Below are 22955 nucleotides of genomic sequence, written 5' to 3' on the forward strand. Positions count from 1 at the left end.
TATTGACTACAGAGTTTCAAAAGAATGCAAAAATATTTCTACTGAAAAATAAATAAACCTTTGTAAAAAAGCTCAAATTTATATTGGACCTTGAAGGAAGGATAAGAAAGAGTAGGAGTAACATAAACTGAAGCATGGCCAGAACAGAGAATGCATGTATGACACAATGAGTGGACAGGCTTTGATGTGCCAGGTGTTTATTTAGGGACCTGGTACGAGAGACGGAGAGGGACACATAAAGCATGTGCATACATGCATACACACACACACACACACACACACACACACACACACACACAGAGTATAGTCAACCATTTTGAAATGTGGTTACCTGAATCATAACTTACATAATTAGAGAAATGGAAATATTTTCCAGTTTACTTTATGGACCCCAATGGCTGATCTTTTACATATCCTGGAAAATTAGAATTCTATTTTAGAAATCACTGTTATACACAATAGTGATTATTTGTTTATTAAATGTATTTATTTATTGAGAGAGAGAGAGAGAAAGAGAGAGAGAGAATGAGTGGGGGAGGGGCAGAGAGGGAGAGAGAGAATCTCAAGCAGGCTCTGCGCTATCAACATGAAGCCCAACGTGGGGTTAGATCCCATGAACCATGAGATCATGACCTGAGCCAAAATCGAGTTGGTTGCTTAACTGACTGAGCCACACATGATGTAAAAGAGTAGAGAACGAGAGTAGTGTCAGTCTCTGAAACCATTTCTGATTATGCCAGTCCATGGTGTTCAACCTTTCCTACAGGATAGCACTACTGAAGAAGGCCTTAGAACCTTCCTAATAATAGAATCTTGAGACACTTACCAGATAAAGAAAAAGCTCTTTACTCCTCCTTAAACTTTGAGAATATTTATGTACATAAATATATACATATATAAATACTATGTATTATAGTATTATAATACAGAAAATATTGTTCATAATAATGAACTTTAACAATAAAAAATCAAACAATGTTTACTAAAATGGAATATATTGGCATGATTTAAAAAATTATAGGGGTGGGGCACCTGGGTGGCTCAGTCAGTTAAGCGGCCGACTTCGGCTCAGGTCATGATCTCATGGTTTGTGAGTTCGAGCCCCGCGTCGGGCTCTGTGCTGACAGCTTGGAGCCTGGAGCCTGCTTAGGATTCTGTGCCTCCCTCTCTCTCTGCCCTTCCCCCACTCATGCTCTGTCTCTCTCTGTCTCAAATATAAATAAACATAATTTTTTCTTAATTTTAAGGTTAAAAAATGTAAAAACATGTCTTCTAAAATTATGTATCAGTTACATTCACTATTAAAATAACCATGATGGTCAGCCCACAGCTATTCTTCACTAGAAATAAGAAAATTTTATGAGCTATATTCTAGGAAAAAATCATATTTACACTGAATATTAAAGTATCCAAAAAAGTGTATATTTGAGCAGTTAACTGGGTCTATTTTTTTGAAGTTTCAAATGACTATGAATACCTCCATCCTCCTGTACATTAAATTTTTATAAAACACTCATGAAATATTCATGTTTCTTTTCTCACTACTCACAAATATCTTTCACATATAAATTAGTTTCATTTCTTCATACCATTTATTTCTCTGATTTATAAAATTATATACATAGGGGAGCCTGTGTGGCTCTGCCGGATGAGCATCTGACTTCAGCTTAGGTCATGATCTCATGGTTTGTGTGTTCAAGCCCCATATCAGGCTCTATGCTGACAGCTCAGAGACTGGAGCCTGTTTTGAATTCTGTGTCTCCCTCTCTCTCTGCCCCTCCTCAACTCACACACTTTCTTTCTCTCAATCTCTCAATGATAAAAACAGGTTAAAAATAAAATAAAATAAAATAAAATAAAATAAAATAAAATAAAATAAAATAAAACACATAAAGAAAACTCATTTTCTTAAAAATTTAAAAATTATTTGAATAGAAGTTCTTTTATTATTACAGCAGCAACCAGGCAAAGTACAGAATTATGAATGAATTTGGGTCTTCATATTAAGACATCTGGGTAAGTTTCCAGCATACAAATAATTTTACTTAAAGCTGTCATTCACTCAGTTTTCCTATTGCCCTCGTTCCCTATGTATTTTGATCTACATAGTTTAAACTCATTAAGACTGCTATTTTATATAAATTTCTAATTTAGATTGGGTTTATTTTTTTAATTTACACAATGAAAATAGTCCAATATATTCTTGTTTTGATTTTTAACATATAGAAGTCCTTTCATTACATTCAAATTAGAAGAAATTTCCTTTCACTGAAAATACAGAATTAATGTGGATTACTTTTATCCCCTTATCTTTGCAATTCACAAGATTTTAGAGCACTTGTATTTAATATAGACAGATGATTTTTATAGTCTATTTCTTTTAAACCATGTGAAATATAGTCATTAAAATGATAACCATTTTTCTTCAGGCAGATTTATATGGGAAATCGTGTAATTGTAGAAAATATTCTTTGTAGAGAATTTTTTAAAAGCATCGGAATTTATTAAGATTTTAAAAACTGCAGTAGTTTAGAACTAATACTAAACAATGATTATTTAAAATTGTTTCTAAAATAGTAAAATTGAATAGTATAATATATGCAAATGCAGTTTCATCCAGGCAACTGTAAATAACATGGATTAAAGAAACACGGGAATAAAAATCTTAAATGTAACTTAATATGATGTTACAATAACTTTTAGCTATTGGAAAATGACAGGAAAACTACACATCCTCCTATAGAAAAACCATCACTACCATAATAGAAAGGAGTTATGTCTCATAGATTACTTCAAAAGAAACAAACCCCCAAACCCTCTGAGACCCATTTCATCACAATTAGTAGCCAAAGAAGTTCGTTGAGAACTAGTATATTACAGCACTGAGAACACGAAATAACCATCATGTTCATGTCATTGAACCACATGAACCTTTTACTCATTATTTATAAAAGATGCTTGCTAATATATCATAAAACAAAGAAAATTTGTGAAAATATGTGTTTTTACTTATTTTTTTATTTTTTAAAGTTTTTTAATGTGCATTTATTTTAAGAGAGATAGAGAGCATGAGCAGGACCAGGAGCGGGGAAGGGGCAGAAAGAGAAGAAGACAGAATCCTAAGCGTGCTTCAGGCTCAGAGGGAGTTGTCAGCACAGGGCCAGACAGGGGGTGGGGGGCCTGAACTCCAAGCCGCAAGATCATGACCTGAGCTGAAGTCAGATGCTTACCCGAGTGTGCCACCCAGGCGTCCCTGTGATAATATGTGTTTTAAGAACACAGACAAAAGCACACACAATGATAAGATAAAATAAAACTTTGAAAGGGACCGTTGTGTGTTTGGTTGGTAGAGAGGGGAGACAGAAGACAGAAAGACCTAAAAGTATGATCATGTCATATGTCATGCAGGCACATCTGAGATGCAGTTCCAAAAGAACCCCAACAATAAAAAAAGAAGTTTTTAAGTAACAAAGACATATCAATTATTTATTTCATTATTTTTAGTAGCACCATAACACAACACAGAAAACTCCTGACAAATTTAGGAAAGTCACACATTAGGTCACATCGTAATATGACAAAACAGATTTATTTATTTTTTATTTTTTTAACGTTTTTTTAATTTATTTTTGAGACAGGGAGAGACAGAGCATGAACAGGGGAGGGTCAGAGAGAGGGAGACACAGAATCTGAAACAGGCTCCAGGCTCTGAGCTGTCAGCACAGAGCCCGACGTGGGGCACGAACTCACGGACCACGAGATCATGACCTGAGCCGAAGTTGGCTGCTTAACCGACTGAGCCACCCAGGCGCCCCGAAAAAACAGATTTAAAGAAATATCTGGGGGTGCCTTGGTGGCTCAGTCGGTTAAGCACTGGACTTCAGCTCAGGTCACGATCTCCCAGTTCACGAGTTCGAGCCCCAAGTCGAGCTCTGCTGACAGCTAGGAGCCTGGGTCCTGCTTCAGATTCTGTGCCTCCCTCTCTCTCTCTGCTCCTCATACTCATGCTCTCTCTCTCTCTCTTTCAAATACAAATAATAAAAATTAAAAAAAAGAAATATCTGTATGGGCTTACTCTAACTTTAGTTGAGTTGTGATGCTCATTCTCGCTATTTTCATCCTGTATTTTAAATAATCACTGGCCTTCTTTTCTAAGTATGAACAACAATAAAAAGGTTTTATATTCAATAATGGTCATAGAAAAACATGTATCGACAATAACTTCAATAAAATATTTCCACTGGAAATAAGTTACTTTCTTTTTGAGTCACAATGCAGAACAAAAGTAGTTCAATCTTGTATATCTTCACTACAAAAATGAATTAATAATTTAATAGAAAGAAATCTTCCCTATTATATTATTATTCACTCTGTTTATAGACATAGCATTGCATACTTACCATATGTTGTTCAATTATCAATGAAGAATCCAGGAACTGTTGAATAATCCGAATTTTACTGCATAATTAGTGGGTTTTTGAACAATAAAATTTGAAGTGAGTGTCAAATAACATGTTTTCCAATAAAAACCTGGTTGTATCAAAATTATCTTTTGGATTCTAGCAGGTTCTAGTACACAATGAAAAATATCTACCAGTAGGCAGACCTGCGTCACACTGGGGGCAGGGAGATGGTTATGTCAACCCACAGTGTGCCATCTGCCAGGGACTTCAGGGCACTGGCTCCAACCTGGATCAGTATTGCAGCTTTCTCTGAGGATCAGGCAGAGCACCATTGCCTTTCTCTCCTAGCCCCCTTGGGACAGAGGGACTATATTTTTACTGTACCCTGCATTATCAAATAATTTCAACAGGTACCATTTATATCATAGTCTATGTACATGTCTCTTCTTATGGTTGCATATTACACAATGTATGGACCCATACACTGTGTGCACATCTGATGGCCTTTGTTATTCTGGGTATTATTGGGAAAACTGCCAAGTTTTGAAGCTTAAATTTATATTTAAAATTTCTGCTGAATGTGCATAGGAAGCTAGAAAGTTTCCAGGAAAAAATGTGAATTTGTTTGACCATAAGCCACACTACAAAGCAAGAAGTTTAGCTAATTACAGGTACTAATCATTACTCAGTAAGAAACACTGATATGCTCATTTTTCTTAAAAGCATAATTTTCAATGCTACGTCATCAATATATTAACAAATTAATTTAACACTGTTTTAAAAATGGAAAAGTCCCACATATAAAAATATAATATGACAACAAAAATTATGAAGATCTGTATAAGGGGTGAGACAGTCAGTGGAGATACACTTACACTAATAGACCTACAGAACTCAGGAAAATCTCAGAAATTTTAAGTGCAATGAATGAGAGCATAAAACTGAATGATCATCAAGTATTTAAACAATTGTACTCTCATGCCCTCTTCCCAGATTAAAGAGAAGATGAGTTCCTCTCTCTCATCTTAACAGAAGATGCAAGGTCTATTATTTGGTAAGTGGGACCAAAGAAGTTTTGTACTCTAGAATTCTAAACAGGAGGAACATGGAGTTGATGTGCCGAATAAAATTTTGTGGGAATCATCTGACACCATTTGACACTAGCTGCCTTTCCACAGTGTCCTGACAGCCAGGTATGCCAGTATTAACTGAACAGCCTCAAAACAGATATCCGAAAATAGTTACCATTTCTCAGACTCTTGTTGATGGGGAAGTTAGAAACCCATCTGATCTCAAGGCTTGAAAACACTGTCTTTACAAATAGAGATGAGGGTGTTTTTCTTTCACTTATCCAGGCAAGGATCACCAAATACTTGGGGAACGTTTCCATTGTGAATGACAGCGACAAAGCAAACAACAACAACAAAATAAATCTAGGAAAAGAAAACCAAATCAGGGAGCAAAAACAATGCTGAAAATGAAATATCATGATAATTATCAGAGAGAAAAGACTATATTGCATAAATGAGATGAGAAATGACCAGAGAATAAAATATTTAACAATTTTCAAAACTTATAGGTAAATTGAAAGATATGTGTTGAAAACCTTAGGGGAGAGTAAAGATAAATGTAGAGACAATGAGAGAAAACACAGGAAACATGAAGGGATTAATTGAAAAAAGCTAACATTTGATTAAGAAATTCTAATACAAAGCAATGGGGAAAAATTACTAAAAAAAAAAAAAAGCACCCAACTCTATCTTACTCCTTAGGGCATTAATGTCCAGTTTTAAAAGAGAAATAATTTTCCGATGCAAATCCTGTAAAAGAACACTTTACAGGCCATATGAAGCCTGCTGCACTAAGAGAAAGTGAGTGGGCATGTGAGGGTGGGGGCAGAGCATGGAGGTGATTCCTAGTGAAAAATGAAAACATGGAGGACCTAGGTGCTGTAATAGGGTCGTTGGTACATGGAAATTCCATACATGTAACAAATAAATTTTTCATTGTTGATGTGGAGCTTCAGCTTGAATCAATATAAATACTATTAAGCTTTCAGTTTTGGAGTATTCAAGCCAGAAAGATTCTTTATTCCAAGGGAGTTGCTGGTGCCACTGAATTTAGGGCACCCGCTTTGGGACAAAGGTATTGGGACATAGCATCTCTTTAGTTGTATCGAAATCTTTCTTGGTATTTGATCTATTAATCTTCACTCTATTCCAATTTAAGCTCCTGTATTTAAAATCAGTTTGTGGGCCTATCGGGCACAGGCATAGAATTTGTAAATCCAAACACCTATCTTTCAAAACAATCTTGGAAAAAAATCCTTATTGAATGCCACTTCTTCACAAAGCTGAAAATGGATTTCTCTACCATATAAATTGATTTTTTTTATTCAGGTTTCAATTAAAATAGAACTTCTGCTAAAATTAAAATCTGGATTAAAAATGTTGGCATTATATGTAGCAATGAAGCAGGTACATAACCTTAATCACAATGTGTAATCATAAACTAAATGCTATAAGGTTAAAATGACCATCTATAGATTAAAATACAGGTACTGCAATTGCATCCTGTGAAGCAATATTGAAGGTTTAGTGAAATTATGCAGTGAAAAAACTGTAAAGTCCAACTGTGAATTCATTTCTAAATTGTAGTTAGTTATTACACCCTTCGATTAGTAAAAATGGCAAGAATTTGAGTAAGTTTCCAATGAATCTCCCATTTACAAAATGCTACTATTTTCAAATAAAAATTATCTCCCTTATTTTCAGGAACAAAGAGAAATTCTACTACAACCTTATGTCCAAATAAACCAGAGCATCTAATACTCTCAGTTGAGATTGAAAGGATGTTTATGTGTGATTGTACCTGGCTAAACATTTCACAAATTAAAATTATGCTATTTGAGAGAATTGTTTTATGCTCTGATAAAAATAACTTGATATTTTAAAATGTCAATTTTTCATTTTTGTTTTGAATACTGAAAAGTGAGTACCTGTTTTAAAAGATTATTATCTTCTCTTCATTTGTGCCCAATGAGGTACATAGAACATGCTTACCAAGTGTTAAATGATAGGGTAATGGAAATGCCATGTAACCCTCCCAATCAAAAAAAAAATCTTGCTACACCTGTGACACACATTTTTCACTCAAAACTAAATGTCAAAATGACTTCCATTTGAAATTTAAATAGTTCAAGTTGTTACCAGATTTGTTCACAATTCATGTTTTGAAATTTAGTTTTAGGTCAATTAGTGATTGGGATGATCAGTAAGGTTTCAGCTAAACCTTGAAGAATATAATAACTGGTCTAGACAGCAACTGTACCCTAAACCTTGGACCAGGTGCAGAGTAAGCAAGTGAAATTCACAGGAAATTAATTAATGCATTATTTAGAATCAGAATCTACTAACAGGAGATTTTTTTTTCCTAAAATTTTCTTGCTTATGCCACCACAATCAAGCAAGAGATGATATTTATTTTTAGGTAGACGAAGATACATGAGTAGTATATAATGGATTATGGGTATTTATGAACTAGGAAAAAAAACTGAACATCAACTAAACTCATGTAAATTAAAAGAAAGAAAGAAATCTATGCTGAAGGAAAAAAGTAGTAGCTGAAATGTTGACTATAGTCCCTGTCTTTTCAGAGATAAATCTAAATCTATCTTCTAACAAATGCCTCAAAGGCAATGAGTATAATTATGCTTACAAAATTCTTCCTCAAACTTTAAAATGATTAGCGTGAACTGCAAAAGAAGCATTTCTTCCCTATTCAAAACTATGTATGTTCTTTAAAAAAACGTCAGAATTTCAACAGTGTCGTTACCTATACAGCCAGAAGAGCGCCTTTTAAATATAGTTACAATTATACATATCATTTTCAAAAATCTTTTTAGGTGTACATGTTAGATCACAGAAAAGGAAGGAAAACTGAAATATGAAAAACGATGTGGATGGGGAGACTGTAGCTAGAGGACCAGCCATGTAATTGTTTTTTTGTAAAGTGACTGCCGTCCTTTGGAAAATCTCAACTGGTACTCAGACAATGAGAGCTATTGCACGGATCTGTAGTACACAAGGTTGGATTCCAGTGTCCTCATGGGGGAGAGAAGAAAGAGGGAGGTCTGAGGCTTGGACCCCTGCATGGAGCTAGGAATGTCAACGTTCTTGGAAGAAAGGAAAAGTGTGGGCTAAAAAAATTTGTTTGACTTGGCAAGGAGGTGGGATAAATACTTCTTTGAAAATTAGTAACTGCAAATCTGCTCTCATAGCACAGGAACTCTCAAATCAAGAAATTAATTTAAGATGGTTCCACCTTTGTAAAATTTCAGAGCAGCTGTTCAAAGTAAAGGGATATTTTCTGTGGAAGACTGCATCCAAACCCCAGGCCTTGCATGACACAAGTAAGTAAGATTAGCAAAATATGAGATCGCAATTTAAAATCATAAAATATACTACTAAACAAGCCACCATGAGTGAGATACTGTTGAAACATACAACGAACTAATGTAATTTATATAAATTAAAAATGTGATTGTTGCGGTGCCTGGGTGGCTCAGTTGGTTGGGCATCCGACTTTGGCTCAGGTCATGATCTCACAGTCCGTGAGTTTGAACCCTGCATCGGGCTCTATGCTGGCAGCTCGGAGCCTGGAGCCTGCTTCAATTCTGTGTCTCCCTCTTTCTCTGCCCCTACCCTACCTGTGCTCTGCCTCACTCTCAAAAATAAAATAAAAACATAAAAAAAATTTTAATGTGATTGTTAAATTAAAATCTTAATAGACAGGTTTAATGGTAGCTTAAACATAAGTGAACAAAGAATTAGTGAACTGGTAGGCAGAACTGAATAATAACATGGCAAAATAATGAAACATAATAAAATAAGTACAGAGATATGGTATTCTAACTTCTAAAAACAACAAGTTTAGCATTTATAACTGGGATTTTTCAGAATAAGGGAGTAGAGAAAATGAGGGAAAAGACAATATTCGTATTCAAGAATGTAATGATATAACTTTTTCCAGGATGGATGAAAGACATCAATCTTTAGATTGAGGAACATTATGAACCTCAAACAGAACAAGAACTCCACATGAAGACATGTAATTAAACCTCAAGCCACCAAATTAAAATAGATATCACAAAACCAGTGTAAGAAAAAAGTAAAAATATTTACAAAGAAAAAATTTCTAAATGACAGTGATATTTCAGCTTTCTAATTCATATTTAACGTAGGCAAATTACTCCCTCAGTTCTCTATAGAAGTCCTTCCAGTAGCTATCTAAAACACATTGCAACAAACACACACACACATTACACCATACACATATATATATGTGTACATATATACATATATACATATATACATATATAAGTATATGTATGTATATATGTACACACATATATATACATACATATATATACATATATATGTATATATATGTATATATATATGTATATATACATATATATATATATAAACACACACACTTAGGGGTGCCTGGGTGGTTCAGTCAGTTAAGCGTCTGACTTTGGCTCAGATCATGATCTCATGGTTCGTGATTTCAGGCCCCACTTAGGGCTTGTGCTGACAGCTCAGAGCCTGGAGCCTGCTTCAGATGCTGTGTCTCCCTCTCTCTCTGCCCCTCCCCCTCTCACACTATGTGTCTCTCTCTCTCCCAAAAATAAACATTGTAATTTTTTAAAAATATATACTTAAAATTATACATATGGGCTATACTCATACTTTACAGGGAAGTAATTTGTGTTCCACTTTCACAACTTTTTTTTTGTTTGTTTATTTGAGACAGAGAGAGAGAGAGAGAGAGAGAGAGAGAGAGAGAGAGAGAGAATCTCAAGCAGGCTCCATGCTCAGCTTGAATCCCGATGTGGGGCTCAATCCATGACCCTGGGATCATGACCTGAGCCGAGATCAAGAATCGGATGCTTAACTGACTGAGCCACCCAGGCACCCCACTTTTGTAACTCTTTACTGAATAAAGGAAAAACGGTGCCTAACGGGCAACAGTACTGCCTTTGGAATCTGATTTCCTGTCAGGGTTTGAATTTTAGTTTCACTATTATTTATCCACATGACCTTATAGATAAGAAGCTAAATTTTATAGTCCCAGTATTCTCCTTTATATGGATTGCTCTCAGCTTCATCCTCTGTAAGAGGATATTCATACTACCAAATTCTTCATTTTGTAGTCAAAATCTATGGACTTAATTTATTTTCAGTTCTTAACAGAGTGACTAAAATAGAATGAATATTTGGGAACTAGGAACTGAATTGTGCCCCACCCCCCATTCATATGTTGAAACCCTAGCCTGTAATGTGATAGTAGTTAGAGGTGGGTCTTGGGGAGGTGATTAGACTTAGTGAACTCATGAGGGTGGAGCCCCATGATGGGATCAGCATTCTCATAGGAAGAGGAAGAGAAACCAGAACTATGAGTATTCTGATCTCATTGGCAAGCTTTAAGCTATCCAAGGCTGAGTGCACTGACTGTCATTCATGTAAGGTCCCTGACTGATACTCAAAATTCACCAAACAGGTTTCTGACACATTTTCTTTCTACATAAAATACTCACAGGTAAAGAATATACCTATCATATATACCTGAATGTCTAATTTCCGAGACAGTGATTTCTCATTATAAATTAACAAATGTTCTTTATTATGTATCAGTTTTATAAACACGGAAATCTGCTTCTGAGATAGGGATATATGGAGTAACAAAATCAGGTCTTTGAACGTGAACAACTCTGTCAGATCAAAGCCATTATAAATTCTTCATGGTTTTGCAACTTTGTAAGTCTCAGAAGAATCTATTAACCTTCTTCCCTAGGGTGGAGGGGTAAGGGGTGGTGGTACTCTTCTGTCAAGTTTAATTTCTCTAATGTTCAGCTTTAACATTACTTGTCTCCAGGGTTGTGCCCAAGCACCCACTTTGAATGTTCTGTAGTGTCAGAAATAATTCATCTCTCTTTCTGTCTCTCCCTTTTCACCCTCTTTTGTTTTCTCTCTCTTAAAAATATTATTCTTGCATCTAGGGTAATGGTTGCTTCCCCTGGAATCCTAGAACTCACAAGCTCATTCTTTTGGGGCACTATCTTCTCTCCTAAACCACACAGCATTTGCACAAAGACATTACCTACCCAAACCCTCTTATTATTAGAAGAAATTATAAAAGCTGACATGTTGGGGGGGGGCATTACTTGAAGAATGTGGTAAATGACTGAAGACAGTTTAATATTTCTGGCACTTCTATCAAAAACCTATTATTCTCAGTAAAAATGAATAAGCAGGTGCCAACACAGATGAAACTAGGATGATTTTTATCTGTTCTGTCTCCATTGTCCACTAAGCCAACCCTTCATAGAAGGGCTCACTCTTTTCTTCATAGAACAAACAGCTAGCTCATGCTTTTTACAGAACCCTTACACCATACATATTAGGATCAGGCCAGGGCCCAGGGCCAGCACAGGAGGGACAGTATAATTTTCATTACTATATACTCACCAATACTTTATATTACTATATACTCATCATTTTCCTTACTATCCTTTTGTAGTTCTATATCCCAATCAATACACTCCAGCTCTCATAATTTACTATGATTTCCTACTTTAGTTTCTTCTTTTAATGGGAAAACAAACCACATTTTCACAACATGATGAAATTCTATATAAGTGAGCAGAAGTGCTATAAATTGTTTTAACTTCTCAGAATTAGCTTATTCTATTATTCCACCTGCCATAATTAGTAGTAATAACTTGAGTTTTCAAAACACAATTTTGAAATAAATTTTAGTAGACAGATGACTTTTTATAGATTGTTTCATAAATGCATGTAAAGTACACTTACTTGTGGAAGAAATCTTATTAATAAATGAAAAACAAGCACATATTTTAGAATATTCAGGCATCCAATATGACATGTCAGCAGTTGTTTTTCCCACCACCAAATTTTTAAATACTAACTTTCCCCCCATTATTGAACTTTGGAGATTTTGTGAAACTTTCCATCTTTGTTAAAGATAAAAACTTTCCCACTCTTTATTCAAGTTATTCTCAAGAAGAATAGGACAGTGGAAATGTCTTCCCAACTCTACTAAAAAAAAAAGGACATATTGAAGAAAAATAAAAGCCCACTCACACAAGCACACTGAAGGTCAGCTTGAATTAATCAACACAATTTGAAAGCACTGACTCACTTTGAACTCCATGGGAGCGTACTATTTTCCAGGTTTCTGATGCCACTTCTTTGACATCCACCTGATAGTGATGAATAGGCACACCTCCATGGGAGTCCGGCTTGTTGAAAGAAACCTTGGCTGTGGTCTGTGACAGCTCTATAATCTTCACTCCATAGGGACTGGATGGCACATCTACAAATTAGTAGAAACAAAGGAAATATAAGCCAGGTAATATGGATGGCCATTATTAAAATTTATGGTATTTTGAAAATTAGGAATAAAGGAACATTTCTCCCTATGTCATTAATATATGTGAATTACAAAGCTTGCATAAACTGATGAATGATGTCTTCAAATTGCAAGAAAGTATACATGAGTCAATCTTTACAACTATATCAAATAAAGAATATTCAATATCAAATCTCATTGACTGGGGCAGTAATTTTACTTGTCTTTTCTATACAATATTAGGATTTTATTTGCATTCATGGAAAACAAGCTTGTGTGTGTGTGTGTGAGAGAGAGAGAGAGAGAGAGAGAGAGAGAGAGAAGGAGAGACAGAGAGAGAGGGAGAGAGAAAGGGAGGGAGAGAGAAGGAGAGACAGAGAGAGAGGGAGGGAGGGAGGGAGACAGGGAGGGAGAGAGAGAGAAGGACACACACACACACACACACACACAGAGAGAGAGAGAGAGAGAGAGAGAGAGAGAGAGAGAGAGAATGCAGATACAATTAGAAGAAGAAGCAGGGGTGCTTGGGTGGGTCAGTCAGTTAAGCATGCAACTTTGGCTCAGGTCAAGATTCACGTTCATGGGTAGGAGCCCTTCATTGGGCTCTGTGCTGACAGGTCAGAACCTGGAGCCCACTTCATATTCTGTGTCTCCCTCTCTCTCTGCCCCTCCCCTGCACACACTCTGTCTCTCTCTGTCTCTCAAAAAAAAAATATTTATATATATATGAAAAAACCAGACTTTATTGAATTTTTAGTATAAATACTTATCTTTTGTGAAAATTTGAGATTTATTTTCTTCTTGTTCATTCAAATTATATTAATAATTTTGGGAAAGTGTTAAGTTTAGAACACATGTCATTATGAACGAAATAAAATTGCAAGCTGTCCGTTTTAGCTTCATTTATGTATTATTTAACTAAAATAAACCTTTATTTGAAATAGTTAAGTTGTAATCACTGTATTTAAAAAAATAGCTATAAAATCTTTCTTGTGTGTGTTTTTGTATCAATTCATTACTCACATTATTTAAAGTTCAGTAAAGTATCCTGAAGGAAAATTTATATCATTTTCCAGCATACAAAACTTTATAAACAAGTATCAAAAATGGTAAAAAGGCAAGAGGGAAAAACAAAAAACAAGAGAGAAAAATTCTCATTGCAATTAACGAATTGAAACTACTAGTGCAGAAACATGAAGAATTAGAGGCACATTAAACATTGAAGGGATCTGTCTATGTCTCTCAATTTATCTTTCTTTTCTCTATACCCAACATGGGGTTCAAACCCAAGATCCCAAGGAAGGTCAAAGAATCACATGCTATACTGAGTGAGCCAGCCAGGAGCACCTGTCTCTCTTTCTTTTCAATACCACATTGGAAACAATCATAAAATTGGAACATTACATATAATTTACTTAAAAATATACATATATTATAAAAATATGATTAAATAAGTCATTTCATCTTTGAACATAATTTTATTTTAAAAAGGTGATTGAAAGTAACAGTAAATGCAAATCCCTATTCTATATAATCAAACATTAATATAAAAATCTCTAATGGCTGTCAAAAGTCAACTATCCCTTATTTGCTGAAGCTGAAGGAGAGCACAGTAGATCACATAAAAATATGCCTTATAATTGGTATTGGCAAGAGCCAGGAGGTCAGGTTTTTGGTCTTTGGATGTGAATATTGCAGAGAAATGTATCAATGTACATTTCAGCTCTAAATAGTAACAGTAAATTATTTGGAGATAATATTTTAAATGCATTATGGAATAACTCAAAGATTTGGAAATAAATGTGTAGAATACTGATGCCTCCCAAAGTCATATTGCTATTAAAATCTTATCTGGAAATAAAAATTGTAAATTATCTAAATAATCTATGAAATGTCACCATACATAAACCTTATAATATTTTCATGTTTCTTTAATCCCTAGATTATAACTGTAGGTTCTTTTCACCCGTAGGTTTGATCTAAAGTTTACAGAAAGGAAACACACACACACCAACACATTGATTGTTTTTTTTTAATATGAAATTTATTGTCAAATTGGTTTCCATACAACACCCAGTGCTCATCCCAACAGGTGCTCTCCTCAATGCCCATCACCCAACCTCCCCTCTCTCCCACCCCCCCCATCACCCCTCAGTTTATTCTCAGTTTTTAAGAGTTTCTTATGGTTTGGCTCCCTCTCTCTCTCTCTAACTTTTTTTTCCCTTCCCTTCCTCTTCCCCATGGTCTTCTGTTAAGTTTCTCAGGATCCACATAAGAGTGAAAACATATGGTATCTGTCTTTCCCTGTATGACTTATTTCACTTAGCATAACACTCTTCAGTTCCATCCACGTTGCTACAAAAGGCCATATTTCATTCTTTCTCATTGCCAAGTAGTATTCCATTGTGTATATAAACCACAATTTCTTTGTCCATTCATCAGTTGATGGACATTTAGGCTCTTTCCATCATTTGGCTATTGTTGAAAGTGCTGCTATCAACATTGGGGTACAAATGACCCTATGCATCAGCACTCCTGTATCCCTTGGGTATATTCTTAGCAGTGCTATTGCTGGGTCATAGGGTAGAGCTATTTTTAACTTTTTGAGGAACCTCCACACTGTTTTCCAGAGTGGCTGCACCAGTTTGCATTCCCACCAACAGTGCAAGAGGGTTCCCGTTTCTCCACATCCTCTCCAGCATCTATAGTCTCCTGATTTGTTCATTTTAGCCACTCTGACTGGCATGAGGTTGTATCCCAGTGTGGTTTTGATTTGTATTTCCCTGATGAGGAGTGACGTTGAACATCTTTTCATGTGCCTGTCGGCCATCTGGATGTCTTCTTTAGAGAAGTGTCTATTCATGTTTTCTGCCCATGTCTTCACTGGATTATTTGGTTTTTGGGCATGGAGAAGAATGAAACTAGACCACTTTCTTACACCATTCACAAAAATAAACTCAAAATGGATAAAGGACCTGAATGTGAGACAGGAAACTATCAAAACCCTAGAGGAGAAAGCAGGAAAAAACCTCTCTGACCTCAGCCGCAGCAATTTCTTACTTGACACATCTCCAAAGGCAAGGGAATTAAAAGCAAAATTGACTATTGGGACCTCATGAAGATAAAAAGCTTCTGCACTGCAAAGGAAACAATCAACAAAACTAAAAGGCAACTAACGGAATGGGAAAAGATATTTGCAAATGACATATCGGACAAAGGGCTAGTATGCAAAATCTATAAAGAACTCACATTGATTGTTTAGAAGACTGCCAATTCTTCACCCCCATGCCCATGACTCTCTAATGTCAACTAGGCCTAAATTGGACAAAATGGCAATTATAATCTACAGTTTAAGGATACTTTTAAAAAACAATGATTCAGTTGGTTAAGTGCCTGACTGTTGATTTCAGCTCAGGTCATGATCTCATGGTTTGTGAGTTCAAACCCCCACAATGGGCTCTGCATTGACAGTGCTGAACCTGCTTGGGATTCTCTCTCTCTCTCTCTCTCTCTCTCTCTCTCTCTCTCAAAATAAAGAAATAAACTAAAAATATAAAAAAAGAAAGGTACTAAGTACTAAGGTTGGGAGGAAGAGATGTGATACCTCTTGGGCTCCACCTTTGAGCCCATTTGGAAGGGGTCCACACATTTGGAAGGGACATGGTCCTTGATTCTTACTCTGACCACAGACATATGCAGTATCAGCTGAGCTGTGCACTTGACATGATACAACTACAGATAAATAAGGCTTTTTTTTCTTAGCATGAAGGTACCACTACCAAAACTTGAGCCAGTGGGTATCTTTTTCTGGCCAGATAGTCTATTTTCAGACCTGTTGACTCTTACTCTGGTTTTCAATTTATATTTACTTTTTGTTGGCCTCTACTTTCTGTTACCTGACTAAAAGAAAAACATGCTTATGACTAATATCTTCCTAAATATTTTTCTTTTATATTCTGATTTTATATGTCCAACCACTTACTGTCTACCAAATTATTCTATGTATATGTGTACACACACACACACACACACACACACACACACACTCACTCACTGAGTGAGTAAAAGGGACTGGAATATACTCAGTCCCCAGGAAATATATGACGAATTAAACATTTCAGTAATTAAAAATAATATACAAAGGTAGAGAACATATTCAAGTGAATAGGGCCGAATATGCCTAGAATCAATGTCTCTAATTCTTCACCCTCTCCATTGTTTGTTTGTTTGTTTGTTTTTTAACACAGGTAACTTTTTTTTTTCAATATACGAAGTTTATTGTCAAATTGGTTTCCATACAACACCAAGTGCTCATCCCAAAAGGTGCCCTCCTCAATACCCATCACCCACCCTCCCCTCCCTCCCACCCGCCATCAACCCTCAGTTTGTTCTCAGTTTTTAAGAGTCTCTTATGCTTTGGCTCTCTTCCACTCTAACCTCTTTTTTTTTTCCTTCCCCTCCCCCATGGGTTTCTGTTAAGTTTCTCAGGATCCACATAAGAGTGAAACCATATGGTATCTGTCTTTCTCTGTATGGCTTATTTCACTTAGCATAACACTCTCCAGTGTTTTTTAATCGCATTCATCCTTGAGCCTATCTCTTATATACAACACAATAAGTCAAAGTTATTTCCATCATTCCCACATCATAATTTTTGTGTTCATCTCCTACTTCCTGTTTCCACTGTGAAGTCCAAGTCTTATCTGCCTCTACCTGCAATGCCATTAGTGGCTCTTGGCTTCCTTTCCTATTGGACATCCCACCAAATTTCAATCCATATGGTGTGTAAATGCAAAATCAATCTTTCTAAAGCACCACTCTACTCACGCCACTTCCCTAAGCAGGGTATTCAGAAGCTTCCTCCTCTTTATACCTTGAAGCTTAGACCTTTCACTCTGGCTTTCAATATCCTGAATTACCTAACCTCACTGGGTCTATGCAAACAGAGGATCATATTGTAGAAGGCTATCAAACACAGTCCAATGTTTCAAATGGGGCTTGTGGATCTTGAATTCCATACACAAAGCTTCCATCACTGTTAGCATATTTTTCTAAACTATTTCTTAGCATCCTCCATCTCAATAATTAATGAATGCTACCCATCAGTGACTGAATAGAACAACTGTACAAACACGCATTTCTTTCTTCATTCTTTCTTTTCACCTCTACTAGATCCAATAGAGAGTTGGATGAAGAGCCAGGATATATATAATCAGAATCTATGGATCCAAAGTCTGGTTTTGCTACCTTTCTCAGCTGCAATCTTGGACAAATCTTGTCTTTTCAACCATCAGTATTTTTCTTTCTAAAATGGAGATTGGAATAATACCCAATGCTAAGGTTGCTATGAGTATCAAGTCATGGATAACACAAAACAGAACCTGAGATACATTAAGCACTTAGTAAGTGTTAGTCATCATAATTTTGTTATCCCTCCCTGATAACTATCCCCCTTCTATTACATTATTGTGCATCCACTGACACCTATCAATATTTCAGTTTAAGGTAATAGATCTAACACTGAGGTTCAGCTTAGAAATGTGAACTGTGTGTAACAGCAAAGAATTGGTGCCATAATCTAGGAGTAGGACAGAAACAATCTTTAGCAGATTGTTGTAGGAGTTGCCAGAGGACCCTGCACAAACTAAATGTATCGCCTCTTAGTTTCCTCATAAAAAAAAGGTAATAATGCCAACACTGAAGTTGCTATTGTGAGGATACATTGCTGGACAAAAGTCACTGGAAATTCAAAAAAACTATTTTCCATTATCCTTTCTGTAAAAAGGCTGTCAGTATATTCATAATGTTGATAAATTTTTGATATTATGCATATACCTAAAGCCATAGTTTGGTCAAAGCATAAAGGCAAAAACTTCTAAAAAGTCTGCCTTGGTGATTATTTTATCTTGTAATAGATCAAGAAACAATGGAAAAGGTTGATTCTCTGACTTTAATTCTGATAAATAAAAGAATGGAATTAAATAAAGAGATACTAGCAAATGAAGTGGAAGAACATGAAGCCTTATTTTTAAAAAGAGCACAGCAATCTGATATATATATATATAAATGTATGAAAACAGATTCAAAATAATACATCAAATATTACGTTCCTCTGCCTAACAGAAAAAGGAGACCAAAGTGAGGCTATACTCTAGAAAGCAAAATTCTGAAAATATATGTCCAAAGATACTCATGTGGAAGATAAAGAATGGAGCTCGTAAATATAATGTAAGCACACATTAAAGTATGGATCACGGATGACTAAATGTTTTAGAAACATTTCTAAAGTGAGGGGCACATGGGTAGCTCAGTCTGTTAAAGTGTCCAGAGTGGGTCTGAGCCCTGCATCGGGCTCTGTGCTGACAGCTCTGAGCCTGGGGCCTGCTTTGAATTCTCTGTCTCCCCCACCCGCTCTCTGCCTCTTCCCTGCTTGTGTTCTCTCTCTCCAAAATAAATAAATAAATAAATAAATAAATAAATAAATAAATAAATACTGAAAAAAAAAGAAACCTGTCTAAAGTGAGATGAAACATGGAATTACAAAACTGTATTTCCTCAGGCTTCAGGATAAACTGAGATATAATATGTTGAAGACAGCAACAGCCACAAGGATTAGTTGTGTGTGTGTGTGTGTGTGTGTGTGTGTGTGTGAGTGTGTGTGTATATGTTTTAGCTCTTCACACTCTCTTCCTCAACTGCATCCACAAGTCTCAGCAAACATAAATAGACCTCAATATCAAGAGTGAAAACAGAAGTAATCAAGCAAGTTGTCTCAAATTGTACCCTATCATTTCTGGAATGAACCTGTAATGGAAAGCTTCCCTTCTCTTTTCGAAGACCAAACACTCCATCTCTGAAGGGAATTTCTTTACCTTTTCTCTTCTCCAGAACACTGCGTCACCAGATAGCTCTTCTCTTCCCTTTTCTTCTCTTTATAATTTTAGTCTTTCTTGGCAACTTATTACCACGAACTATAATTCCCACATGACAAATTTTCTTCAGTCCTACTCTCTCCTCAGGCAATAAACTCTTGTTTTGCTTCCCTGTCACTCTATTTCAACAGGTTAATTTTTGCCCTAACATCTTTACTTCTGGGAATTAGATTTCCTCGAATGCTGGGAAGCTGGTGACTAAGGTATGGCTCAGAGTCACTGACTCAGCTCTTTCCCCACAGATGAGGATGTGGTATTGCTAAACTTAGATCAATTGGAAGAGTTTGATATTTGTCAACCTTCCCTTAAGTGGAAGTACTCAAGCGAGTATTTGGCCAGAAATATGCTTTAAATCTAGACAATAGAAGTATCTTAGACATTTTCTATTGACACATCACATCCATTTTTATCATCTAAGCTACTGCCCTTTATCATAAGAAAGGGAAGGCTAACTCTTCCTTAACTCTTCCTTTCCCAGACTCGCCTGCTGGAAGGCACTTAGGATGAGGTGTACGAGCAAGCAGTGTAGAATGCTGAGGGGGTGTCAACGCCATTCCTGCTTTTCTGAGGAGGTGCCCCTGGATGACGGACGGCAGAAGCCGGACTCCCTACCCCACAGCCTGTCTGCAGTTTCTGGAGCAGAGTGGCTGTGAAGTCAGTACAGTGGTAGCTTGGCAGTAGGTCAGCTTCCTGACCTCTGGTTAGCAGTTGCAGACTTGACCCCTGAACCGCACTTCGCTAATTTGTGAGCTTAGAAGCAGAACACTGGTGGCTCTCTCGTCATCCCCTTCCTCTCCCTTCCCAATGATTCTAGAACCACCCCACTCTCAATAACAGGTTTCTTTCTGCTTGGTTTCTACATCAATCTCCATCTGATAAACGTCCTAAATATTAAGGGAATTGTCACATGAAGGATCGATCTTCCTGGATTTAGCAAGCCTGTGTAATATGCAGTATTACCATCGATGCATCGCCCTTCAGGGACTATGTTGCGATGGGTTCTATCTGCTTCTGCTCTGACGCCCACACTTTTTCCAACAAGATTTTGTGCATATTTTTCCTACTTCAGTTGTAAACGTAATCTAACATCATAGCAAATCCTCAGCACATCTTAAACCCTATCCATTTCCTCTTATCTCACTGCCTTTCTGGTTTTCTCCAAATAATTATTCTACTAATCTTTTCACCACACTTGATCACCTATGTTTAAAATTTTCTTCATACAAGTGGATATATTAAGTCTCTGAATAATTGTTTTTCATTTTATTTGTTCCTACACTTTTAAGTCCAACAATTAAGCTTAGGTAACCCAGGGATCTCTCCCTAATTATATCACTTTTACCTCTGATATTCTCCACTGAAGTGCTCATTTACTCCTGAGGTACGAGTGGAAATTATTTCCCTCCATAATACCTAAATGTCGACCCTTCTCACAAGTCATGGGCTCCAATCTCCCATTATTAAGTGGGCATTTCAACTATGACCAATAAGCAAATTAAATAAAACATAATAAATCTCTGATGCATTCAGTAATTCATGTAAACTTACTATAAGCCAGGCAGTTGTCTATGTCTGGGGTAAAATTGAGACATCAGTCACTACTCTTATGGTGGTTACATTCCAATTACATAAAAGTAATTATATATATTAATTTTTTATTATAATTACTGTGGTCAAAATTTAAGCAGGTAAGGGAGAGGGTTGGTGGGGATGGGCATGAGAGTTGGAGTGTTATAGTTTCAAATTAGGTGAACAAGAGTATCTTTGATAAAAAAGTAATATTTAAACAAGGACTTAACAGAGAAAAAACAGCTTATGAAAATGCTAGGAAGATAAAATAGTAAGCATAAAGATGAGATATGCTTTGGGTTTTTAAATAAGAGAGGGACCATCTGTGCAGAGGGGAATGACTCAGGTGGAAAAAAGAGACAAAAGTCAGAGGAGGCCAATGGGAGCAGGGTAGGAAGAAACCTTGAGAAGTCTGATAGGCCTTTACAATCATGATGGCTCCATCCCTGGACAAAATATTAAACCACTGAAATGCTTTAAGCATAAAGGAATTGCATGTTTGTTTGTTTGCTTGGTTTTTGCTAAAGAATAAGTCTTCTTGATTTTTTTTTTAATTTAAACTATACTCTAGGCAGGCATAGGCCAAAGCAGGAAGGCAAGTTTCGGAATTTATGCAATGATCTATATTAAAAGCAAAAGCAAACCAACTAACCAAACGAACAAAAAAACAACTAGAGAGGTGCCTGGGTAGTTAAGTCAGTTAAGTATCTGACCCTGGATTTCAGTTTAGATCATGATCCCAGGGTAATAGGATAGAGCCCCATGTCAGGCTCTGTGCTGAGTATGGCACCTGCTTAACATTCTCTCTCTTTCTTCCTCTGCCCTTCTCCCCTGTTCACATGCAAACAGCCTAGAATGCAGAGTTTTATTTCATGAGAGCAATGAGACTGGAAATAACTTGCCAGTAGAATGAACAAGAACTCTCAAGGGGTTGGGCCTGGGTAAATAAGTAGATTCAAGGATGCTTGGTCCAAACAACTGGAAAAAGACAGTTGCCATTTGCTGAGATGGTAAAGAATGCCACAGGAAGATATATAGGGGTGAATATAGGAGACTGGCTTTGGATATCTGGGCATCTGGACATTTGCACTGACTTCAGGACATGTAAGTGGAGAGGGAATTAAACACGGAGATACAAAAGCATAGCATTCAGGGAAAAGATCCAAGCTAAAGGTGCATATTGGAGTTACAGAGTACAGGTGGTATTTAAATCCATAAGAATTTATTAGCATAGCATAGGTTATGAGTTTTTATGAAACAAAAAAAACATCCAAAAAACTGAGGCACAGTGACTTTTAACAGGTCAAAGAGATTTGTAACAACTAGCAAAAGAGACAAACAAAGCCCCATGAGGAAGAAGGAAAACCAGAAAAAATGGTGACATGCTAGCTATGTTGGGTGGTGGAGAGATTGTTCAAGGAGAAAGAAGTTATCAACTTCTTTTTGGGTAATATTCTGCCTCTAGATCAAGAAGTCTGAGGATTGAGAATGGACCACTGAATTGAACATGGGAAGGTCAACAGATACCTTAATAATAGCGGGTTTCATAAGAGAAGTAGAGGTAAAAACCTGACTGGAAGGGTGAGAGGAAAATAATTAGGTTCAGAAAATATAA

General features: G+C 36.3%; 1 protein-coding gene across 3 annotated transcripts in view; it reads right to left on the bottom strand.

The window, feature by feature from the left end:
• NCAM2 (neural cell adhesion molecule 2) overlaps positions 1-22955 on the bottom strand; it is a 523753-nt gene that overhangs the window by 75973 nt on the left and 424825 nt on the right. For all 3 annotated transcript variants that reach the window (XM_043593819.1, XM_043593818.1, XM_043593820.1), the window contains one exon: positions 12630-12803. In XM_043593819.1, the coding sequence (XP_043449754.1) occupies positions 12630-12803 (174 nt within the window). The remainder of the gene's footprint in view (positions 1-12629; positions 12804-22955) is intronic.

The sequence above is a fragment of the Prionailurus bengalensis genome, chromosome C2 (assembly GCF_016509475.1).
Source record: "Prionailurus bengalensis isolate Pbe53 chromosome C2, Fcat_Pben_1.1_paternal_pri, whole genome shotgun sequence".
In the NCBI taxonomy this organism is placed as follows: domain Eukaryota; kingdom Metazoa; phylum Chordata; class Mammalia; order Carnivora; family Felidae; genus Prionailurus; species Prionailurus bengalensis.